Source organism: Sinocyclocheilus anshuiensis, unplaced genomic scaffold, assembly GCF_001515605.1.
Source record: "Sinocyclocheilus anshuiensis isolate Anshui unplaced genomic scaffold, SAMN03320099.WGS_v1.1 scaffold78, whole genome shotgun sequence".
Lineage (NCBI taxonomy): Eukaryota > Metazoa > Chordata > Actinopteri > Cypriniformes > Cyprinidae > Sinocyclocheilus > Sinocyclocheilus anshuiensis.
Window position 1 is genome coordinate 840,777 of NW_015544250.1, and position 21,746 is coordinate 862,522.

The 21,746-nt window shown below is 33.7% G+C and overlaps 2 protein-coding genes across 2 annotated transcripts in view; one reads left to right on the forward strand and one right to left on the reverse strand.

The window, feature by feature from the left end:
• Positions 1 to 7,471: 7,471 nt before the first annotated feature.
• On the forward strand, positions 7,472 to 12,857 carry LOC107697886 (OTU domain-containing protein 3-like). The gene is made up of 8 exons (XM_016498735.1): positions 7,472 to 7,612; positions 8,807 to 9,088; positions 9,174 to 9,322; positions 10,486 to 10,598; positions 10,877 to 10,999; positions 11,088 to 11,205; positions 11,287 to 11,480; positions 12,206 to 12,857. Exons 2-8 carry the CDS (start codon positions 8,883 to 8,885, stop codon positions 12,368 to 12,370), a joined length of 1,068 nt encoding a protein of 355 aa, XP_016354221.1. The 5' UTR covers positions 7,472 to 7,612; positions 8,807 to 8,882; the 3' UTR covers positions 12,371 to 12,857.
• Positions 12,858 to 14,865: 2,008 nt separating this feature from the next.
• The window catches only part of LOC107697884 (von Willebrand factor A domain-containing protein 1-like), a 13,014-nt gene continuing 6,133 nt past the window's right edge, over positions 14,866 to 21,746 (reverse strand). Inside the window, exons 2-6 of the mRNA XM_016498729.1 lie at positions 20,652 to 21,209; positions 18,771 to 19,094; positions 17,683 to 17,976; positions 16,382 to 16,645; positions 14,866 to 15,259 (exon numbers count right to left, since the gene is read on the reverse strand). Of these exons, the coding sequence (XP_016354215.1) occupies positions 16,392 to 16,645; positions 17,683 to 17,976; positions 18,771 to 19,094; positions 20,652 to 21,209 (1,430 nt within the window). The 3' untranslated portion in view covers positions 14,866 to 15,259; positions 16,382 to 16,391. The remainder of the gene's footprint in view (positions 15,260 to 16,381; positions 16,646 to 17,682; positions 17,977 to 18,770; positions 19,095 to 20,651; positions 21,210 to 21,746) is intronic.

Here is a 21,746-nt window from a genome sequence, read left to right on the forward strand (position 1 = left end):
TGCTGGTTTATGCTGGTCCTTTTGCTGGTTTATGCTGGTCATGTGCTGGCAAAGGACCAGCATAAACCAGCAAAAACCAGCAAAAGGACCAGCATAAACCAGCAAAGGACCAGCTTTTTTAGTATTTAATAGTCCTTTCTTTACCTTTTATTTTATTTGTCATCTATATGTTTTATTTTCCAATATGTAAATTAATCTGATATATCTGGTATGTCTGTTCTTAATCTCCCTTTAAATTATTATTAATTTGTTTGTACATCTATTTTTGTATTGATATACTCTGTACTTATTAAATAATCACACTTTGAATTTTTTATTGAAAGTATCACAACAAATTAGATGGAAAATATTTTAGAACAAACTTAAAATTATTATTCTCCGTTCAGTTCATTTCAACACAATCAAATTTAACTGCCATGCCTTTTTCGCAGTAGTGAGGGGGTGTTGATACTATTTCCTACGCAATGACGTTAGCCAATCATAGCAGTGGCCGTCTACTGACAAGAAATTATCATTTCAGACAGACGATCAGAATGTGAACATATTAAATAAATAAATAAAAAGAATACATATAAATATCCATGACATGACATATTGTGATGGTCCCAGTAAACAAATTATGGCTGACCTGTAGACGTGCAGATCACTCACCTGAGCTCAGATTAGCATCATCATCACTGTCATCTTACTGCTGAGTGTGTGCGAATGCATGAAGGACAGACGCCTCATGTTATGATCGGTCTTATTGACATTTACTGCCATCTGTTTACTGATGATGTGGTAAATTTATAAAAAGTAAATAAAATATTTGCCATTTTTTTTAAACATTTGGCTATTTTGGCATCATTGTGCACATTTGAATGTTGGATTCAACAGCGGTTTTGGGCATAGGCATATTTGAATATTTTATTTGTCACTGCTGTTCAAAAGTGTGGGGTTGCTAAGATTATTAATGTTTTTGAAAGAAGCCTCTCATCAAGGCTGCAATTATTTGCTCAAAAATACAGTAAAAACAGTAATATTGTGAAATATGATTACAATTTAAAATAACAGTTTTCTATTGGAATATGTTTTAAAGGGGTCATATGATGCGATTAAAATTTTTCCTTTCTCTTTGGAGTGTTACAAGCTCTTGGTGCATAAAGAAGATCTGTAAAGTTGCAAAGACTAAAGTCTCAAATCCAAAGAGATATTCTTTATAAAAGTTCAGAGTCAGCCACACCTACCTAAAACGGCTCGTTCTAACACGCCCCCACATATCTACCTCACTATGTGGGAAGATTTGCATAACACCGCCCAAATGTTCACGCAAAGAAAGAAGGCGTAACGTTTATTCTCGCTGTAGTATTGTTGTTGCCGCTGCCGCCATGTCGTGAAGGCGCTGTGTGTTTCATTGTGAAAGCGAAACTACTTTGTTTGGCCTTCCAAAAGAGGACGATATCAACAATAATGTACAGTATGTGGAAAATAATGTTTTTTGAACCTTAAACCGCAGAAACACATTTCATTACACCAAATACACAAAATAATGTTCTTTTTAGCAACATCATATGACCCCTTTAATATATAATTTATTTCTATGATGCAAAGCTGAATTTTTAGCATCATTACTTCAGTCTTCAGTATCACATGATCCTTCAGAAATCATTCTAATATGCTGATTTGCTGCTCAAAAAACATTTTTTATTATTATCAATGTTGAAAACAGGTATGCTGCTACATATTTTTGTGGAAATGATGATAATTTCCTTTTTGATGAAAAAAGTTCAAATGATCATCATTTATTTGAAATAGAAATCTTTTGTAACATTATAAATGCCTTTACTGTCACTTTTGATCAATTTAATGCCTTCTTGCTGAATAAAGGTAGCTTATCAATTTCTTAAATAAATAAAATAAATAAAACTTTCTGACCCCAGACATGAGTCTATATTTAGCTTCACATTTTGTATTTAAAGGGTTAGTTCACCCAAAAATGAAATTTTGGCGCTACAGGATGATGCGGAGGAGATGAATTGTTGAAGTCGTTATTTTTTTTTTCTTTTGCGCACAAAAAGTATTCTCGTAGCTTCGTAAAATTACGGTTGAACCACTGATGTCACATGGATTATTTTACCGATCTCCTTGCTACGTTTCTGGACTTGGGAACATTTCAGTTGCGTTGCTGTCTATGGGAGGGTCAGACAGCTCTCAGATTCCATCAAAAATATCTTAATTTGTGTTCCGAAGATGAACGAAGGTCTTACGGGTTTGAAACGACATGAGGGTGAGTAATTAATGACAGAATTTTCATTTTTGGGTGAACTATCCCTTTAAACATCAACTACTAAAACACTCTCATAAGTCATATGAGAACGGTGTGATCTCAGATATAGTGCATATTGCTTTGAGTCATGTTATTGTTAATGAGTTTCTTCCTGTGTACAGTGTTAACCATCACGTCTGCTGCTCAGCACGGGCTGCGTGTGTTGAACGTGCTTTCCCAACACTGTCTGTGCATCTAGGGAAGAGAGCATGGCACATATGGGAGTAAAACGGGTCAAAAGTATCGGATGCGGTCTTGTCCTCAGTCACAACCACTACAGCACGTCTACAGTGAGTCCCGTTACCCAACATACCCTCTCACCTCATACGCAGGGACACAGCAGTGATGATTTTTACCTCATTTTAAGGATGTGCTGCAGTTGGGATGTTACTGAAAGTGAAAGGTCAGCATGTTTGCTGTTTACAAACGCAAAATCACTGACTCTGAAATAATATAGCCTGATTCTAAAGAAAAAGCTATTGCAATAACCTAAATGATTCATGCTGGCACAAATGGTATATTGTGTTTAGCATACTAAGTTATAACAAAGAAAGCTCATAATTGCGTAGCCTTAATGTTCATTCTTAATTGTCATAAATTTAAAAATAAAATAAAAAAATATAGAAAATAAAATAATAAGAATAAAACATGTTAAAATATATTTTATATAAAATATAATCACAGTGAAATGTGTTTTGATTAAATTAAAAAAATGCAGTTTAATGTAATATTATTACATTTAATTTTTTTATTTGAAGGACATTTTTGTTTACTTTTGAAGCACTTAAGAACATTCTTAATGCAAAATCATTGACCAATATGATTAATGTTGGCATAAATTGCATGTTTTGCTTTTGAACTGCTGATAAATTTGCATATAATGCACAAAGAGTTTAATCAATAATACAGCATAAATACAGCATTATACCATTGCAGTCTTAATGTTAATTTTAATTTGTGATAAAGAAAATCATTTAAATAAAATATAAAGATAATAAAATAGTAAGAATAAAGCATATTTAAAAAAACAATTTATATGATACTGAAATATATTAAAATAAAAAGATGCCGTTTTTTAAAAATTAAAAATTAAAAACAAAGTTAAATAAATAATATAGCATAAATACAGCATTATACTGTTGCAGAGTCTTAATGTTAATTTTTGTGATAAATATAAAAATTACAAATAAAGATAAAAAATAGTAAGAATAAAACATTAAAATATATTTAATATAAAATTAAATTATATTGAAATTTATACAATTTTAAAAATTCAGTTCATTGTAATAATAAAAGATTTCAAAACCTTCTTGATGCAAAATCATTGACTCATAGTGTTTAGAACCTGTTTCTGAAAAATAAATAAATACAGCATAAATACAGCATTATAAGGTTTTTGTGATAAATATAAAAATTAAACATTAAATTAAAATCTAAAATGAAAAAATATGAATAAAAGAAAAAGAATAAAACAGTAAAACATGTTTCACATAAAATATTTAAATGTATATATTTTTAAATATTTGTAATATTCTTAAAAATTAAAAAAAAAAAGTAAAAAAAAAAAACACTTGTCCCTTTTAGACTTGCGCACTATTAATTTGCTACTTGTCTTCTTTGAAAAAAAAAAAACTAACACTTGCTTTCTAACCTTTTTGTATTCTATCCGTTTTCTTTTCATTTATTATACAATTAACAAAAGCAAAAAAGACCTCTAACACTAGCTTGCTCTTTTTTCTTTCTATTCTATCTGTTTTCTTTTTATTTATTATATTATTTAAAAAGTCCTTGCTATGTGTACTGCATTAAGCTAACTGAGACTTGTTATAGCACTTGCTTATCATTGCTCTTTTGTTGATTTTGATTGCTTCCATTGTCCTCATTAGTAAGTCGCTTTGGATAAAAGCGTCTGCTAAATGACTAAATGTAAATGTAAATAAAATATAATTATATTTAAATGGATTTTATTACATTTTAAAAAATGCAGCTCTGCAGCTATATTAATATTTCACTTTTTTTATTTGAAGGACATTTTACTTTCATTCATCAGGTTTGTTAATGTAGGAGCATGAGCAGAGGGCAGTGGAGTAAAGGTCATTACAGCGAATGATGTGGCGGCTCTTATCATAGTCTAATCTACTGTCTAAAAACAACAAACAGTAGGAACTTACCTTAACGTTATAGTTTTCTGACAGTAAATGACATGCATTTTTATGTCCCTTTACTTACTAAGTTGCAACAGTAATGCTATTTTTAATTGCACATTGTACTAAGGAAAAACTGTCCTTTTTGGACATGCACCAATACTGTTCTCTTCATTGAAATATCCTGAATAAACATATTTATTTGTGGTATATGAATATAGTAAATGTTCATTATCATGGTATATATAAAAGTAAAGTGCATTTTTGCAGTTGAATGCTTTTTTTATTGCTCACATGTCTGTGTTTACATATCATATCATCTGCCTTCATCTGGACAAATTAGTATTTGTTGTTAAACAACATTCAGTAAAGTGTTTTACCTCTCCTTATCACACTATAAAACTGATCTGTGAACTTTGAATTTAGTATTAACCATCACAGCTGGGTCATCAAGTCCTCACTGCTTCAGTCTGTTTATACACGATCTTCACGTACAGTGTGTTTTATGGTGATCAAAAGACACATCTCCTCGTTGTCTTTGTGAAACTTGGCAGACAGGTTTCATCATTTCGCCAGCAGCCCTGCAGTCATTCACCGCTCACATGAAGCAACTTGGACAAAAGTTGCATCTCCTCTCCAGCCTCATGAATATTCATGTATAGTGGATGTGGATAGAGGACCGCTGGCCTTAAATAGACAGAGCGTCTGAACCAACACCTCCAACACCCACTGAAACTCTGAGGATAAACCTTAACAAGGAATTATCAGGTTCTTCACCGTTTTACAAGTGAGTACATTCTTTCTTATTTATTTATATATATATATATATATATATATATAATTTTCTGCTTTGACGCTGTCAATTTTGACATATACTTTAAGTATGATTGCAATTTAAACTGTAAAATACTATTAAAATGCTATTGTTAATTATTATTTATGATGTTATTTATTTATTTATTATTTGTCTTACTCTAAATGGTGAACAACTGTAATAGATATAATGGACTTTTTAATTTTACAGAAAAAACACTGTTAAATGTATTTTACAATATTTTTTTAAGTGAAAAAGAACAAGTCAGAGCTCACATTTAAAAGTTGTTCAGTGAAAAATAAAATATATGGTGTTCAATTAATAAAACGGTTACATCTTATTTTATTTACCAGTGCTATTTTAGTATCATCGAGATACAAATACAGTTGTTTTTAATATTTTGAATCAGTTTTTGTCATGTTTTATTTTTTATTTTTTAAAGTTTTAGTAATTTAAGCTGTGTTTTTAGTAGTTTTGTTGTTGTTTTTATATATGTTTATATTATATGGCGATATGCATTTATATAAACACATTTATTTATATGTCAGTTTTAGTACATCAAGTTAAATTAAAATGAGAAATGTTGCCTTGGAAACTTGATTCCAGTTAACATTTATTTTATTGCAAGTAATGATTGTTTTAAAATGGTTTTAATTAAAGTTTCAATTTTAGTAACTATAAAAACCCTGGTATTTATCTCAGAAAAAATACTCCACGGCAACATGTTCCTGTTCTTATAAATGCACAATGTAAAAAATATTTGAATTAAATATCCCTTGAATTAATTATACCTCTATTTAATCCCTTGAATTAAATATTTGAATTAAATACGAACAGTATTTCATGTTGTTTTTAAGATTATGCTTCTTACCGGCACTGTTTACTACAATAATTTAGTTAATTTGATCATATATTCATATCATGACCCTTGATTTTTTTTCTTTCACAGACGTAACTACAACTAATATGGACACTATGCATGAGCTCATCCCTTTTGTTAAGGAAATGCTGAGTGCTGGTCCCTCCAAGGGCTCTCTGAAGGTCTATCTAGTGGGCGGCACGTTCGCCATCCTGGGAATGGTGAGCGGCGTGGTTCAGGTGGCCTCTTCTCTCTTCCCTGACCACGAGGAGCCTGACTTTGAGATGCTGAAGGTGCAGGAGCTCATACCAGTGAAGGAGCAGGTCCAGGAGCCACAAACCAGCTTCCCTGAAGATGACGAGATGGATGCGGCGATGGAGGCCAAGGCTAAGGAACTGCCGGTGAACAGACAGAGGCGGATGAGTTTCAGAGCTCACGCTTCATAAGGCTCGTGCCCTGCTGCTGTCAATGCCTACGTGAAGAAAGTTGAGCCAAAATGAAGTTCTGCTTGTGAACTGACCCGTGAGGAACACGTCATGAGGAACCGTACGGACACAGTTATTGTACTGAGAGCTGCAGAGCAGCTGGGAGAGGGAAATAATGACTTGAAAGTTTACGACTGTTACGTATGTCTGTTTAGATGGTGTAATGATTTTTTATCAGATGATAACTATTTATAAAGGATGTATAAAAGTCATGTGTAGAGTGTGCTATCTTTTACTGCCATAAAATAAATACATATTTGCTCAATCTCTGTCACTCAGTTGTAGATGATATTATGACTCATAATCATATGTCTTATTTTCTCAGTTGTGTTTTTGTGGAATTGATTTTCACATAAAGACAAATCTAACAAATCAAATCTTCTCCGTTTACTTTCCTTCAGAAAAGAGTGAAGTGATGGTGATTAAAATACACTAAAAAAGAAAAACAGTTTCTCATCCAAGTAGGAAAAGACAGCATTTTAAAAAACGTTAATAATATTGTTAATTATAGCTGGACTACGATTGGGAATTGAACTTATGATTCACATTCGTAAAATAATACATTTGTTTATTCTTTAAATAGTCTATTTAAAGATTCATTATATCTGTAAAAAAAATATTATATATCTTAATTCAATAGATTGCGATTAAATATATACTCAACACCAACAACAATAATAAATATTTATTTATTCAGTTAGTTAAATTCAAATTTTATTTTAAGGTTTTTCTTGCCACCCATAAAAAATAACAAATATTTCGAAAGCTTGTTACACTGTTTAAAGGTGATCCTATATGCATTAATTTACGTTGAGAAATATTCTAATTTAAAACTTTTTTTTTTTTTTGTACTTTTCGCGGTCGTGTCTTTTATTTTGGAAGCATAACCGGAACCGGAAGTGAGGCTTTGATTCTTTAGGAAGTAAACAAACCCTGGGCAGCTCGGCGTGAGATTCAGTTTCTGTTCAGATTGTCGTTCAGTGTTTCTTACTGTCGTCTGATAATGTGAGTACAGTTGTGTGACACTTTAATCGTCGTTCCTCTTCAACAGACTTCCGCATTCTGTCGTTTAGATGCTGCCAAATCTGACATGTTTATTACGCGACATTCCTGACACATCACGCTGCTGTTCCCGATCAGTCTATATTTAGTCTGATATTTACAGTACGTGATTCTAAACTTGTACTTGTTGGATTTATCTCACACCTATCTATCTCTACATACATACATACATACATACATACATACACAAAGTTACATACATATTGAAAAATCTGTGATTTAAGATTTGCAGTATGGTCTGAGATAATACCTGGTACGATTTATGAATTTAATCAGTTAATCAAAAATGAACCAAACAAGCTAATTGTTTTCATTATTGTGATATTTGCCATGACCGTAATTAAAAAAAAAAAGAAAAGAAAAAAAGAATCTGGAAGCTGTTTACATCATTTGGATGAGAGATTATTTTTTTAGTGATTTTACAGTATAATATTCACGTATTCATTATGATTTTACAGTCGTAATAACTTTAATACTTGAGGTATTCTAAAAGAAACTATGTTTACCATGCTCAATATTTCCTAGGATGAATAACAGTGGATATGCTTACTATTAAGTATTAGTCTGTTTATTATTAGTACGTATTAAAAAAAATCAAACAACAGCAATGATAATAATATTGTTATCATTATATTGAAAGTGTTTTTGGTTATAGGCACCACACAAAAAATTACAGAAATATTTTCCAGGCTGTTTGAATGTGAGCCTATATTCATTTATTATTAAATTATATTTTACAACAACGTATTTACAACAATAGGCCTACATTTTTGTTAGGGTAAAAGCAGTCAATATCATGCTTACTATTAATTACTAGTAATAGTATTAAATCTGTACTAATTAATTATTAGTAAAGATTGCAATTAAATAAATATATGACAAGCAAATGCAATATAACAATAATAATAACATTATTATTATATCTAAAGTTATTTTGGGTTTAGGCACCACACACACGTCTAAAAAAGAAAGCTGACATCAGACTGAAAAACAGAAAGCTTTTTACACTCTCTGAATGTGATTCTGTTTTAATCTATTAAGAATTTACTGCACTTTTTATGTTTGTGTCATATTGAATGTTCATTTTAAGCAATTCCCCTTGTCATAACTGATTTTATGATGTTGTGATTCTTTTAGGTTACAGTTTTGTGTGTGTGACAGATAGACGTATGACTGCATCGGCTGTCACACTGTGTAGTACAGCAGCTCCATCATGTCAAGGAAACAGTCAGGAAAGCCCATAAAGGGAAACAGGAAGTGTGAATTAGAGAGGAAGAGAGACGAGAGAGCGGCCCACCGGGCTCTGGCCAAAGACAGGAAGAACAGACCTCCAGGAGGAGATGATGGAGAGGAGTTTGTCAGCTTCTCCAACCAGCTTCAGGCTCTGGTGCTCAAACTCCGTGAGGTGCCTGGAGACGGGTATGTGTGGAGGATTGAGATGACGGTCATATACAGACTGAGATCTTTAAGGAGTCAAGCTTCTGCTTATCACGTTCTCCCGCAGGAACTGTTTGTTCCGGGCTCTTGGAGATCAGCTGGAGGGACATTCGCGAGGTCACCTGCGTCTGCGGCAGGAGACGGTACAGTACATGATGACACACAGCCAGGACTTCGAGCCCTTCGTTGAAGATGACGTGCCATTCACAGAGCATTGTAAGAGTAGTCTCTAATGTGTGTTTGTGTGTTGCCATAAATCCAAAAGAAACTGGACTAAAATAAACTGAAACTTCCAACTTAAACCAATCAGATTAACCTCACTGTTAATAGTTAATTAGTAGTGTTTGCTTAGTCAAGCATCACTATTAATGTTGCTCATACTTATATTTTGTCATACTTTTGTGCTACTGACATTTGACATGTTTTATTGTTAACTAAAACTATTAAGAAACATTTACATTAAATGAAATTAAATGAAATAAGATAAAAACCCCCTAAACTTATTTTAATTCAGTTAGTTTCCAAGGCAGCATTTCTCATTTTCGTTTAGTTTGTTCAGTTGACAATAATAAAATTAAAATTAAAAAAATATAGACTTAAATATACACATCGTTTTAGAATAATAAAACTGCCAAAAACACACATCAGAATTACTAAAACTTAAAGATTAACATAAAAATGGAAAGTATAAAAATAAAAACTAATTCAAAATATGACAACAGTACTGTAATACTGTATTAATGATACTACAATGACACTGGAGCCTATAAACAACCAGAAAAAAAAATCTAATTAAAAAAATTTTTTAGTTATAACTTGCAATAACAAAAATATTAAATAAACCAAATTGAAAAAAAAAAATAAACTAAACCTATTTTATTTCGGCCAGTTTCCAAGGCAGCATTTTTGTTTCGTTTCAGTTGAAGTTTAAGTTGAAAATAACTAAACTATAACTGAAATAAAAAAAAGAACTAAATAGAAACATACTAATAACTAAACTAGACAAATAACTAAATAGACACACATATTTTTAAACGAATAAAACTGACAAAAACACACAGCAGAATTAATAAAAATTAAACGAAGATTAAAATAAAAATAGAAAATATATAAAAAAAGAATTGTTATTATTTAAAATACTATAACCTAATTTGATATATGAAATATGACATCAGTACTTTAATGCTGTATTAATGATACTACAATAACACTGGAACCAGTAAACAACCAGAGAAAATGTAAAATATATATAAAAAAACATCTAGTTATTATATATATATATATATATATATAATGAGTGCTGTTATCCAGCTATTCTAGTGTCTTTCTGCAGGAAAGCTCATGTCTTTGAAGAAATCTTTGTCGTTTTTCTTTTTCAGTGTCAAACCTGTCACAGCCGGGCACGTTTGCCGGTAACGACGCCATCGTGGCCTTCGCTCGCAGCCAGCAATTGAAAGTGGTTATTCATCAGCTGAACGCTCCATTGTGGGAGGTGATGGAGCATTTATGTCAGGGGTGCCCAAACTCGGTCCTGGAGGGCCGGTGTCCTGAAGAGTTTAGCTCCAACCCCAATTAAACACACCTGAACCAGATAATCAAGCTCTCACTAGGCATACTAGAAACGTAAAGGCAGGTGTGTTGAGGCAAGTTGGAGCTAAACTCTGCAGGACCCTCCAGGACCGAGTTTGGGCACCCCTGATTTATGTCTTTGATTCATGTCATTCTAATGTGTGTTTCTATTAATGGTTTAATACATTTTTTTACATGCAGATAAATGGTACAGAGAAGCCTTCATGCCGTGAGCTACACATCGCATATCGCTATGGAGACCATTATGACAGCGTCCGAAAGACTGGAGACAACTCTGAGAGTCCGGCACATCTGCGTATAGAGGTCTGTCGGCTAAACAAACATCAGTCACATACATGAACCACTTATTAGTTATTTCTGAAGGTAAATGTCTTATTTTTTCTTTGGATAGAGTCTGAATTATTGCAGACGCTTTGGAGACAGTCAGAAGGAAAAGTTGAGAGGCGCCTCTCCCTCACGTTCTCACTCTGAAGATGAAGAGCTGATCTTGAGCATTCTCTGTGCACATAGTCAGTCAATATTTAAATCACTGTAAATCGATTTCTCTTCGCTCTCAATATGCTCTTCTCACCACTGTTTTGTGTCCGCAGGTCAATCAGACAATCTGTGTCAATCAAGGACCACATCACAGACATGCCACAGTGATTGGCTGGAGTCTGAACTAAACAACCTATCATCACAGAGAGATTGTGCCTCAGGGACACACCCTTTATGTCAAGGCATGCAGGCAGAATGTAGTGAAAACACATCGCCAACAGAGGGCAGCATCTCACATAAACCCAAGGTGACAACGGTGTTATTTTAGTATCATTGGGAAAATATTAGTTTTTATTCATATTTTGAATTAGTTTTTTAATTTGTATATTTTCTGTTTTTATTTGAATAATTAATTAATTAAATTAAAGTTTTAGTAATTTAGTAGTGTTTTTGTCATTTTAATTAGCTTTTATTAGATATCTTAAAAAAAAAAAAGTCTATAGTTTTTATTACATTTTATTTAAGTTTTAGTTATTATCAAAGTAAATGAAAATGAGAAATATTGCTTTGCCAACTAGCTGAAATAAAGTAAAAAAAAAATTAATTAATTGAAATAAAGTAAATGAAAACTGACAAAAAATATATATAAAAAACAAAATCTAATTTTATTTTAGTTAGTTTCCAAGGCAAAATTTATAATTTTTGTTTAGTTTCATGTTAAGTTTAAAATAATTAACAAAATTAAATGGAAAATAACTAAACTAAAACATAATAAAAAAAATCAAACTAATTTAGATTTAAATTTTAAAGTCTTAGTGATTGTTGTTTTTGTAATTTCTATTAGTTTTTTAATCATTTTTTAAAAATGTCTATATAGTTTCTGTTGATCTTTATTTCTAAATGAAAAGCTCAGTCAAAGTTTATTTTATTTCAAGTAATTTTTTTCATGGTTTTACTTTAACTACAATAATCCTGGATGAAAAGAACAAAAATAATAACGTTTTCTTGTCCCCCCCCCCGCCCCTTTTTTAGCTCTCTAATAAACAAAGGAAAGAGCAACAGTGCCTAGAAAAGAAGAAACGTCAGGAGGAGAGACATAGACAGAAGGTTTTACAGGGCAGAGGGTCACATGATCAAAATCAGAACATACCTGAAGCCGTCACTCTTGTGCCAGCGCTCAGCACCCTGAGCATCTAGAGCAAACATGGGAAACTATTTTAGGTGGTCCGTACACTGTGTAATGATCTAGAAACTTAATAGTTTAAATGTACAGAAACTGTGTTGTATGATTGATGGTGCGTTTCTTTAGCACGAGGATGATGTCAAGATGCGTCGGGCTGTAAGCTGTGCTTGAGATTGCTGGCGACTGCATTTTTGTACCGAACATAGTCAAATATTAACCCTCATTAATTTCAGTTGACTCATCTGAGCTCAGCCAAAGAACACTTGGAAAGGGAACCAAAATATTGAGAGGAGAAAGAGTTGAAGATTAATAATGGACTACTGTTTAAGCCTGTCGGTTCTGTTTCTACATTTAGTTTCTGCATTCGAATGATCAGTGTTTTAATTTAGCGTTTTCAAACAGTTGGGCAACTTCATATTCTGCAGTGGAATTCTATAAATAAACATTTCAAATGGTGTACTATTAAATATTATTCTCTAAAATGGGTGAATCTCAGGCAATTGGTCAAGAACAGGTCATTTTTCACTTCAAAATAGAAATTATATTTTGCTTAAAGCAAAAAAAAAAAAATCATTCCTGTGAAGCAAAATTATTAATTTAAGAATGTATACATTGTTTAACTATAACATTACAAATGACTGTATTACGGTAATAAAAAAATGAGTTGTGTGCTTTTGTAATGAGAATCTAATGACAAAAATAGTGGTAATACCAAAAAAAAAAAATATATATATATATTTCTAAAAGACATTGCAATAATTTGGGCATAAAAAACTTTATGGTCCAATAACAGGTTTGATTTTCTTTCTTTTTTTTCTATTTTGGGGTGAAATGTCACTGAATACATTAAGCATAGGACTATACATGAATGTGTCATTTTTTCCTGGCAAGGGAAAGGTGTTGTATATATATATATATATATATATATATATATATAAGTAAATGTTAAATATTAAATTATATTCTTATTTAGCAATTAAATATAGAATCTAAAATAAAATAAAAAGCATAAATATTACACATTACTGTACAGAGTTTTAGAAACAAAAGCAGACATGGATTGAAATAGATCCCTTTTTATTATTTAATAACTAAAAACTGTTTGAAGACGTGCAGCCAAGCTGGGAATGAACAATCACCTTTTCATAATGCAGAAAGCCCAACTTGCCATTATGTTGCAACAAACAGACAAAATATCAGATGCTGAATTTTTTGAATAGCTACAAATTCTTGCATAATGACCCTGAAATGGAATGAAAACCATCATTAAAGACTGTATGAATGAAATTATCTATCCCTAAGACCTTGATCCAGCCTGCGAACATATGCTTGCCAGTTAAGACACAACTACAGAGAAAAACATTACTCCTATAAATGATAAATCCAAGCTACAGTATGCATGCACAGGGAAAAGCTTGAACCACTGAAAGAGTCACTTTTCTTCAAACAAACCAGTCGTGGCCCTTTTGAACCACAAAACATCTGCGAAGTCTTAGTACTTTAGCCACAGTGATTAAGATCCGTGCCAGTTTTCAGAGTTTCACGGCTGACCAAGTCTGCAGTTATGGTAACGTGTGTAACCCAAGCAGGGTTACAATATATGCATTGACCTTAAAGAAAAACCAGTGATGGAAGCCATTCAGATTCCCCCTAAAACTCATTGTTCCCATTTCAAAATCTCGAATATACAGTAACCAACTACATCTCTGATAAATATAACTCAAAAAGCATTAGTAGGATATTTACAAACTATTGCTTTGGCGATATAACTCTTAATAAAAACTTACATTTCTAATACGTAAACATTCTGGCAATTTAAAGGAATATCATGGGTTCAATTGGAAGTCTTTGGTAAAAGAAACTGCACACAAATGTTAAAATACACACAGTTTTAAATATAGCCGCATGTTAAAATTTTGAATTTTGTCTGTTATAGTCAAAGTAATAATCCGTCTTTCTCTCATGACCATATAAAGTCGGTAAACCCTGTAACTTTCTCTCAAAATGCATAAGATACGAACAATAGACTGTTTAATGTCTTGCCCCATAGACTTCTATTATAAGTGCATTACTGTAAATGTATGGCAGCTTGTTTCTGCCATAGAATAAAAAAGGTACTTGTGACTTTTTTTTTAATCTCACAATTCAGATTTTTTTCTCGCAATTTTGAGAAAAAAAATCTGAACTGTAGGATATAAACTTACAATTGCAAGAAAAAAGCTTTCAATTAACTTTTATTTATTATTTTCTTTCTGTGGTGGGAAGATTTATGACTTTATATCTCCCAATTCTGTTTATATCATGCAAATCTTACTTTTTTCTTCAGAACTGCGAGAAACAAATTGTGAAATAGAATATTGCAATTGCAAGGAAAAAGCAACAATTTTTTTTTAAATTCCATATCGATGTAAACACAGAATTCTGATTAAAAAAAAAACATTTGTCAGATATAATCTTAGATTAAAAAAGAATTGTGAGTTTATATCTCACAATTATTCTTTTTCCTCAGAATTGCAAGAAACAAACTCAAGATATAAATTGCGAGATATAAACTCAAAAATGGTCTACGGCAATGCACAGCAAGCCACAGATCTCAGCCGTCAATAGCACTGAACTTGAACCCAAAACTTTCCTTTGAATCTGATTCTTCAGAAGGTCACTTTTGAGTTCAGACTCAATTAGTCTCCTATATTAGAAGTGTGGTTTGGGGTTTGCGTGTCAGTGCATGTTGTGTTGGGGTGTTTAAAGATCAACATCTATGGGTGATGAATATTCAAACAGCTACAGTGTCCTGGACTCCCTTGTCCTCCCATCTGTCCATTTGTGGGAAGTTTTTGGTGTTGCTCATCCCTCCATCTTTCGTGTTTGGCAGAGCGGTGCACCACAGTTCCAGGTCAACGCAGCTGTGCGGTAACACAAACAGAAGGTGCTGTTGTTATTACAAATGCAATTCTGTGGTAAAATTACTCACTTCACCTTTAAACCCTAAAAAGCCTACAGTATCATATTTGATACGCAAAGGTCTCTAAATGATCAACATCAAACTTTGCTAAAAAAAACCTGCTGTACACAACCTACTACGTGCCTTCAGTCATCTAAATGATAGTTTATACTTTTTTAGCAAGTAAAAAACTATCATTGTAAGAAAGTCCCCCTTCAGGTTGTGGTTCACGTTTCTTTTTGCTGTGAATTATTTACTGATTTTTATAAAGTAAACAAGAATAACTTTAATATTGTTAGTAATATTTCAAGATGGGCTGAAGCAACTTGGGTTTGCTTGACCTCCACATTCTCCTATTTGCCTGATAAATAAGATACTCAACAAAAAATACATGCAAACTTTTTTGTGTAGGTGTTTTTTATGGTTTTGTCTACGATTCAATTAAGTTGCTTTTTTCAGGCTATTATTTCTTATGCCAGGCTTTACAGGGTTAAAGGTGCGGTATGTAATATTGATAGCTAGAGGTTGAAATGGGAACTGCAGTCCAAATTCAAAATATTACAGAGAGTCGTTTCTCCAACCCCCTCTTCCTCAGAATCAACAATCTCACGGGTTGCCAGATTGAGGACTCGCAACAGAAACAATAGCGACAAGCATTAGACTTTAAGTTGATGAGTTTATTTATCCGCGTTTTATTACGCCTCTTCTCAAAGTATGTTTTAAATGGATGCCGAGGCTTTTCCGGTAAGGTAGAATCTGCGATCTTTTACCCAGTTCTTTTGCTGGCTTCCATGGCTGCAATACACTGTGTTTTCCACCAACTCGCAAACCAGGGTGTCGAAAATACCATTGGTTAATTTGGCAGTGTACGGAATCACACAGACCAAAACAAAAAAAGACATTCCGATACGGAACGCACATTTCAAAGTGGAATAACTAGTTGTAGTGTTGTTTTTCAGAGAAGCAATCATATTATGGTATTTTTATGCTTTAGTACATTAAAAAAAATGACATACTGCAACTTTAAGATGCTTATTATTTAAAATAACCCATAATCCCCATGTTTCCCTGACAGGCGTCTCACCGGAGCCCATTTAAGCAGTGCAGCAGAGTCCCTCCCCACGGGCCGTCCGGTACACCGGAGAGACGCAGACGCGGGCCCTGGAGGGCACATGGTTGAGGGTGGTGGAGAGCCGGTTGGGTGGTAGGTACCGGGTGGAGTGCTGGCTGTGACCTCGCTCCCATGTGACCCAGTAACCACGGAGACCATCATAACTCCCCTTCCAGCGGAGCTGCACTGACTCATTGCCCACTGTGGTCAGCTGCAGATCTGAGAGCGCTGGCAACACTTGAGAGAAACAGGGAGAGAGGTCAGGCTTCCCGTTTCTTGCTGGGAATCAGAGGGAGGTGAGAGGGAGGGGATGTGGGAATGAAATTGGCAGGAACATTAAAATAGGGTGGTCTCATTAGAAAGCATCTCATTCCAAATCCTTCTAATTCTTAGCTAATACTACACATTATCAATATTTCAATGAAAATGTATTTGCATCATTAATAATTTTTATTACATGACCGTTTGGTGTCAGTCCGATATATATATATATATATATATAAGAAATTATTAATTTTATTCAGAAAGAATGCATTAAATTGATCAAAAGGGACAGTAAAGACATTTATAATGTTACAAAAGATTGCGCAGCAAATCAGCATATTAGAATGATTTCTGAAGGATCATGAGACACTGAAGACTGGAGTAATGATGCTGAAAATTCAACTTTGCATCACAGATATAAATTACATTTTAAAATATATTACAACAGAAAACAGTTATTTGAAGTTATAATAATATTTCACATTTTTACTGTTTTTACTGAATGTTGTGATCAAATAAATGCAGCCTTGGTGAGCAGAAGAGACTTCTTTCAAAACCATTGAAAAATATTACAGACCGTTTATAGCCTAATCATAAAATTCATCAAAATTCATAAAACTTGTGTTCATTTGTAAAGATTATCTTAATAAAACTTGTAAGAATTATAAACTTTTGTTGGTCACAGAAGTCCTATTGGTATTTTGTCGAGGGAACCAAGAAGTGATGCTAACTTCCAGGTTGGCCTACAAAAATATATCAGCAGTCTATAGAAACCAAATGAATTCATCAGAATGACAAGTAACTAATAACTAGATATCTCCATTTTATAAATTAAATTGAGAATGCTTTATAAATTCTAATTCATTTCCTGTATTTAAAGAAGAAGAATTGCCATTTGAGTTTAAGGAAGCAGAACTAAAGTGAACTTAAATTCATATAACTGCAATCTGTAATTGTACTACAAAAGGAAAGTGCACTGATAATGAGATGCGTAATCTGTTGGTTCTTACCCTCCTGTGTACAGACTTTAACCGTCATGGCTCTCTCTCTGCCGGAGGACTGTCTCGCGCTCACGGTGACCAGGTACTGTGTGTCGGGCTGGAGGCCGGTCAGGACTGTGGTGTTCTGTCTGTTACTGACGCTGATGACCCGCAGCGGGCCTGTAGGAAGCGCTGAATACTCCAGCTGGTAGCCCTGTATGAGGTGAGGCAGCAGTGGACCCCAGCTCACACGCACACTGTTAGTGCTGGACTCTGACACGGTCACTGTCGACAGAGTCTGCACTTCTGGCTGAGGAGGATTCACTGGGGTGAAGACATGAGAGAGGAGAACATCTCAGCGTTTGAACACGGTTTTAATTTAAATGTACCTAAATAACTTTATATAATCCACAAGAGTGATAAAGTGGGTGCCTTTTGTGTCCCTTAATATTTGTGTAAGTCAACATGAAACTGTTCATATCCAATTTGACTTCTAAAATACAGGGGGTTTGTGGGAGGAGGATAATATGCACTCATTCTTGTTTCATGTTGACTTTAACAGTAAATATGCAATGGATGCAATTTGAGTTTGTTTTTCAGTATTTCCAGTATTGCACAGTGATTCTTAATTGCCATTATTGTAATAGAGTTAAAATTACATTTTAATATTACAAAAATATATCAAATATTTAATATTAAGTTAACATTAAATATGAACATTAAATTATTATTATTATTATTAATAATAATGATAATTAAGACATTATACTGCTCATAATGAAAATGATTTTTATGACCATTACTTTTTTCATTATAATAATTTCTTATAATTATTATAATTTCTTAATTATCATTATTATTATTATGCAAAATATAATTTTATTTTCATTATGCAAAATATAATTAATTTTTTTTCTTCTTTTGATTTTGGGATGAAATATGATTGGGATATATTATTGAGAGATTAATAGTCATGCTCCTATTAATATTATATTATATATATATATATATATATAAAAGACAAAAAGTAATGGTCATAAAAATAATTTTCATTATGAGCAGTATAATTTCTTAATTATCATTAATAATCAATAATAATAATAATATATATATTTCACCTGGCTGTGTAGTGAAGGTGGCATGAAGAGAGTTCAGGAACTCCAGGTTGGCCTTCGGTGTGAGCGTGACTGTGTACATGGTGTCGGGACGCAGGCCAATCAGCTTAGCCGAGCTGGCATCTCCGGGCCGTGTGATGCTCTGAAAAGGACCCAAATCAGTGCCAGGACTGGTGCCTGCACCTCCCGTCCATGCGGTCTGCCCTGTTCGGATGGGACCAAACTGGATATCGTAGTAGCCGGTGCCAGCCAACACAGGCCTCCATTCCAGCTGAGCTGTAGTGGTGGTGACCGACTTTACCTGTAGCCTCTCGGCCCGGATAATCTCTGCGTTTGAACATGAAGAAAGAGAAATAAGAGATGGCAGAAATTAAACGAATCACTCGAGTCACTAAATCCACGCCTAGGGCAATTTCTAAAAGGGCACGACACCACCTGCTCTGAATTATTGTGTGTGATCTATGCGTTTGTTTATGTAAGTTTCTGGAAGTTGCACATATGTAACGCTTTATATATATGCGGAAGAATGCCCACTAATAATAGCAATGTCTAGCACTGTGGGGGACTTCGCCGGGGTTCGAAAAGGCCAAAATAATTTCTGTATAAATAGCCCTCATCTCTTATTACAGTGTCTGCGGGTTCTGTCCGTTTCCTCCGGGCCCTTCTTCTCTTGGAGCCATCTCAAGCTATTTGTGTTGGAGTTGACTGGCATTCGAGATTCTTTCGGCACACTGGGGTGGAGGGACGGAGCTATTCGCACCCACATAAGATCACTTTCCCCGTTAAGAAAACGCTCTCATAAGATTGACTGTTACTCTAGATGAAATATAGAACCAGGATCTATAGAGGTTTGTAAAGTGTTAAGAATTTTGTGTTTTCATTTGATTCAGTTACAGTTAGGATTAAAGCAATAATTCTTATTTGCCATCAGTTACTCATTCCAAACTTGTATTCATTTCTACAAGTATGGTTTTTTATGATTTATGAAATTTGAGAGCTACTGCACAAGGCCAAATTTTCTGTGAATAACTATTTATATTCCAGTCTGTTCCTCACATAAATAGTATGATTTCAGAAGAATATATATACAGCAGTCAAACTGACTACTTTTATGGTGTTTTTTACTTCTATAATAAACTTCTAAATCTATGCGCTATTTTATTTCATGTTGACTTTAAAGATGAGCATGTTTTGAGTCCCAACATTTCACCTTTAAGTTTGTTTGAAAGTTTCTGTATATGTACATATATATTGATTTATTAATTTTGTTTCGGTTCTTTTTCATTTCTTTTAGTCAATAGAAATTTTCAGCAATCATTTGTAGCTCTCATTAGATTCTTATTGTTTTAAGAAATCACTTAAAATTACATTTTAATGTTACAAAACATTAAATATGTAATATTTAATAAATAATAATCATATTTTATTATTATTTTTATTATTATGAGGATTTTTTGTTGTTGTTTGTCCTTTTTGGACCTTGACAGCCCATGGTCAATATTTACTTTTGTAGTATGGAAAAGATCATCATGAACTTATTAGATTCTTATTACTGTAGTAATAAATTAGATAACATTACACTGTAATATTACAAAAAATATACGAAACATTTAATACTGAATTAATATTATTAGTAATATTAATAATAATAATAATTATAATTTTTATTTTTTTATTACAAATAATATTTATTTATTAATATATTTATTTTTGGAGGTTGACAGTCCATGGTCATCAAACATCTACCTTTGTGTTCAACAGAAGAAAAAGCCATACAGGTTTGTAAAGTATTGAGGGTGAGTACATGATAACAGGATGTTTTTTGTTGTTGTTTTTTTTGCCATGAACTAATGCAGTTATTGAGACATTTAATAAACAACCCACCAATAATTGCGTTCCTCAAGTCTTCGCTGATGATGTTGATATCGTCAATGTCCACAAAGAACAGGTGCTCCTCAGCGGGTGGACTTGCAGCCTCTCTCAGCACCTGATAGTTCCCGTGACCAGTGGAAACCACCAGTATAGCCACGCCCTCTTCCCGCAGCCTCGCCATTGGTTCCTGCACCTCGCCGGGATCCACTCCATCCGTGAGCCAAACCAGAACCCTGGGCAGATCTGGTCTGGCACCTCCCGGCACACCCTGTTTCAAAACCTGATTCCTAGCCATCAGTAGAGCGTCCACCGTGTTGGTGTCGCCCTTCAGCTGTTTAGTCCTCCCCAGGGCCGCCTGCAGTCCGTCCTGGGAGCTGTAGGTGTCAAAGCTGAACTCCAGATGGGGTTCGGTCCCAACCTGCAGCAGTCCCACCCTCACCTGATCCGGCCCCAATGAGAAAGGCAGCAGGAGCTCCTTGAGGAAGTCCACCATACGGAAGAACTCGTAGGAGGCCACGCTACCAGATGAATCCAGGAGGAAGAGCACATCGCCCTCGCAGCAGTTTAAAACTGTAGGTGAAAAACAACAGTAGACATTTAAGGAAATGATCTATGCTTTAACATCTCAAGAGGGGGAGATGAGTGTTTATTTAGCACATAGCAGCACTAAAACACTCCAGACTTTCCAAGGCATGAGGAGAAAGAGTCTGTGTGAGTATATATACAAGCTACTAGGAATCTCTTTGGCTGTACACTCTTAAAAATCAAGGTTCTTCATTGGCATCTATGGTTCCATAAAGAACCTTTAACATAAATGGAACCTTTTCATTCCACAAAAGGTTCTTTATAGTGGAAAAAGGATCTTCGGATTATTAAGAAGTTCTTCAAACCAAGAAAAAATGGCTCTGTTCACCGAAATGTTCTTTGAGAAACCAAAAATGTTTTTATATGGCATCGCTGCAAACCCCCCCTTTTGAAAACTTAATTTTTAAGCTATTTTCTTTTTGGGTGAACTATCTCTTTAAGGTATCTTTGAGAAATGTTTTTATATGGCATCGCTGCAAACCCCCCCTTTTGAAAACTTAATTTTTAAGCTATTAGCTATTT

Coding starts and splice junctions, on each gene's coding strand:
- LOC107697886 (XM_016498735.1), top strand. CDS start 8,883: ATGTCAAGGAAACAGTCAGGAAAGCCCATAAAGGGAAACAGGAAGTGT. Junction 9,323..10,485: donor CGTGCCATTCACAGAGCATT/GTAAGAGTAGTC, acceptor TTTCTTTTTCAG/TGTCAAACCTGTCACAGCCG. Junction 11,481..12,205: donor GCATCTCACATAAACCCAAG/GTGACAACGGTG, acceptor CCCCTTTTTTAG/CTCTCTAATAAACAAAGGAA.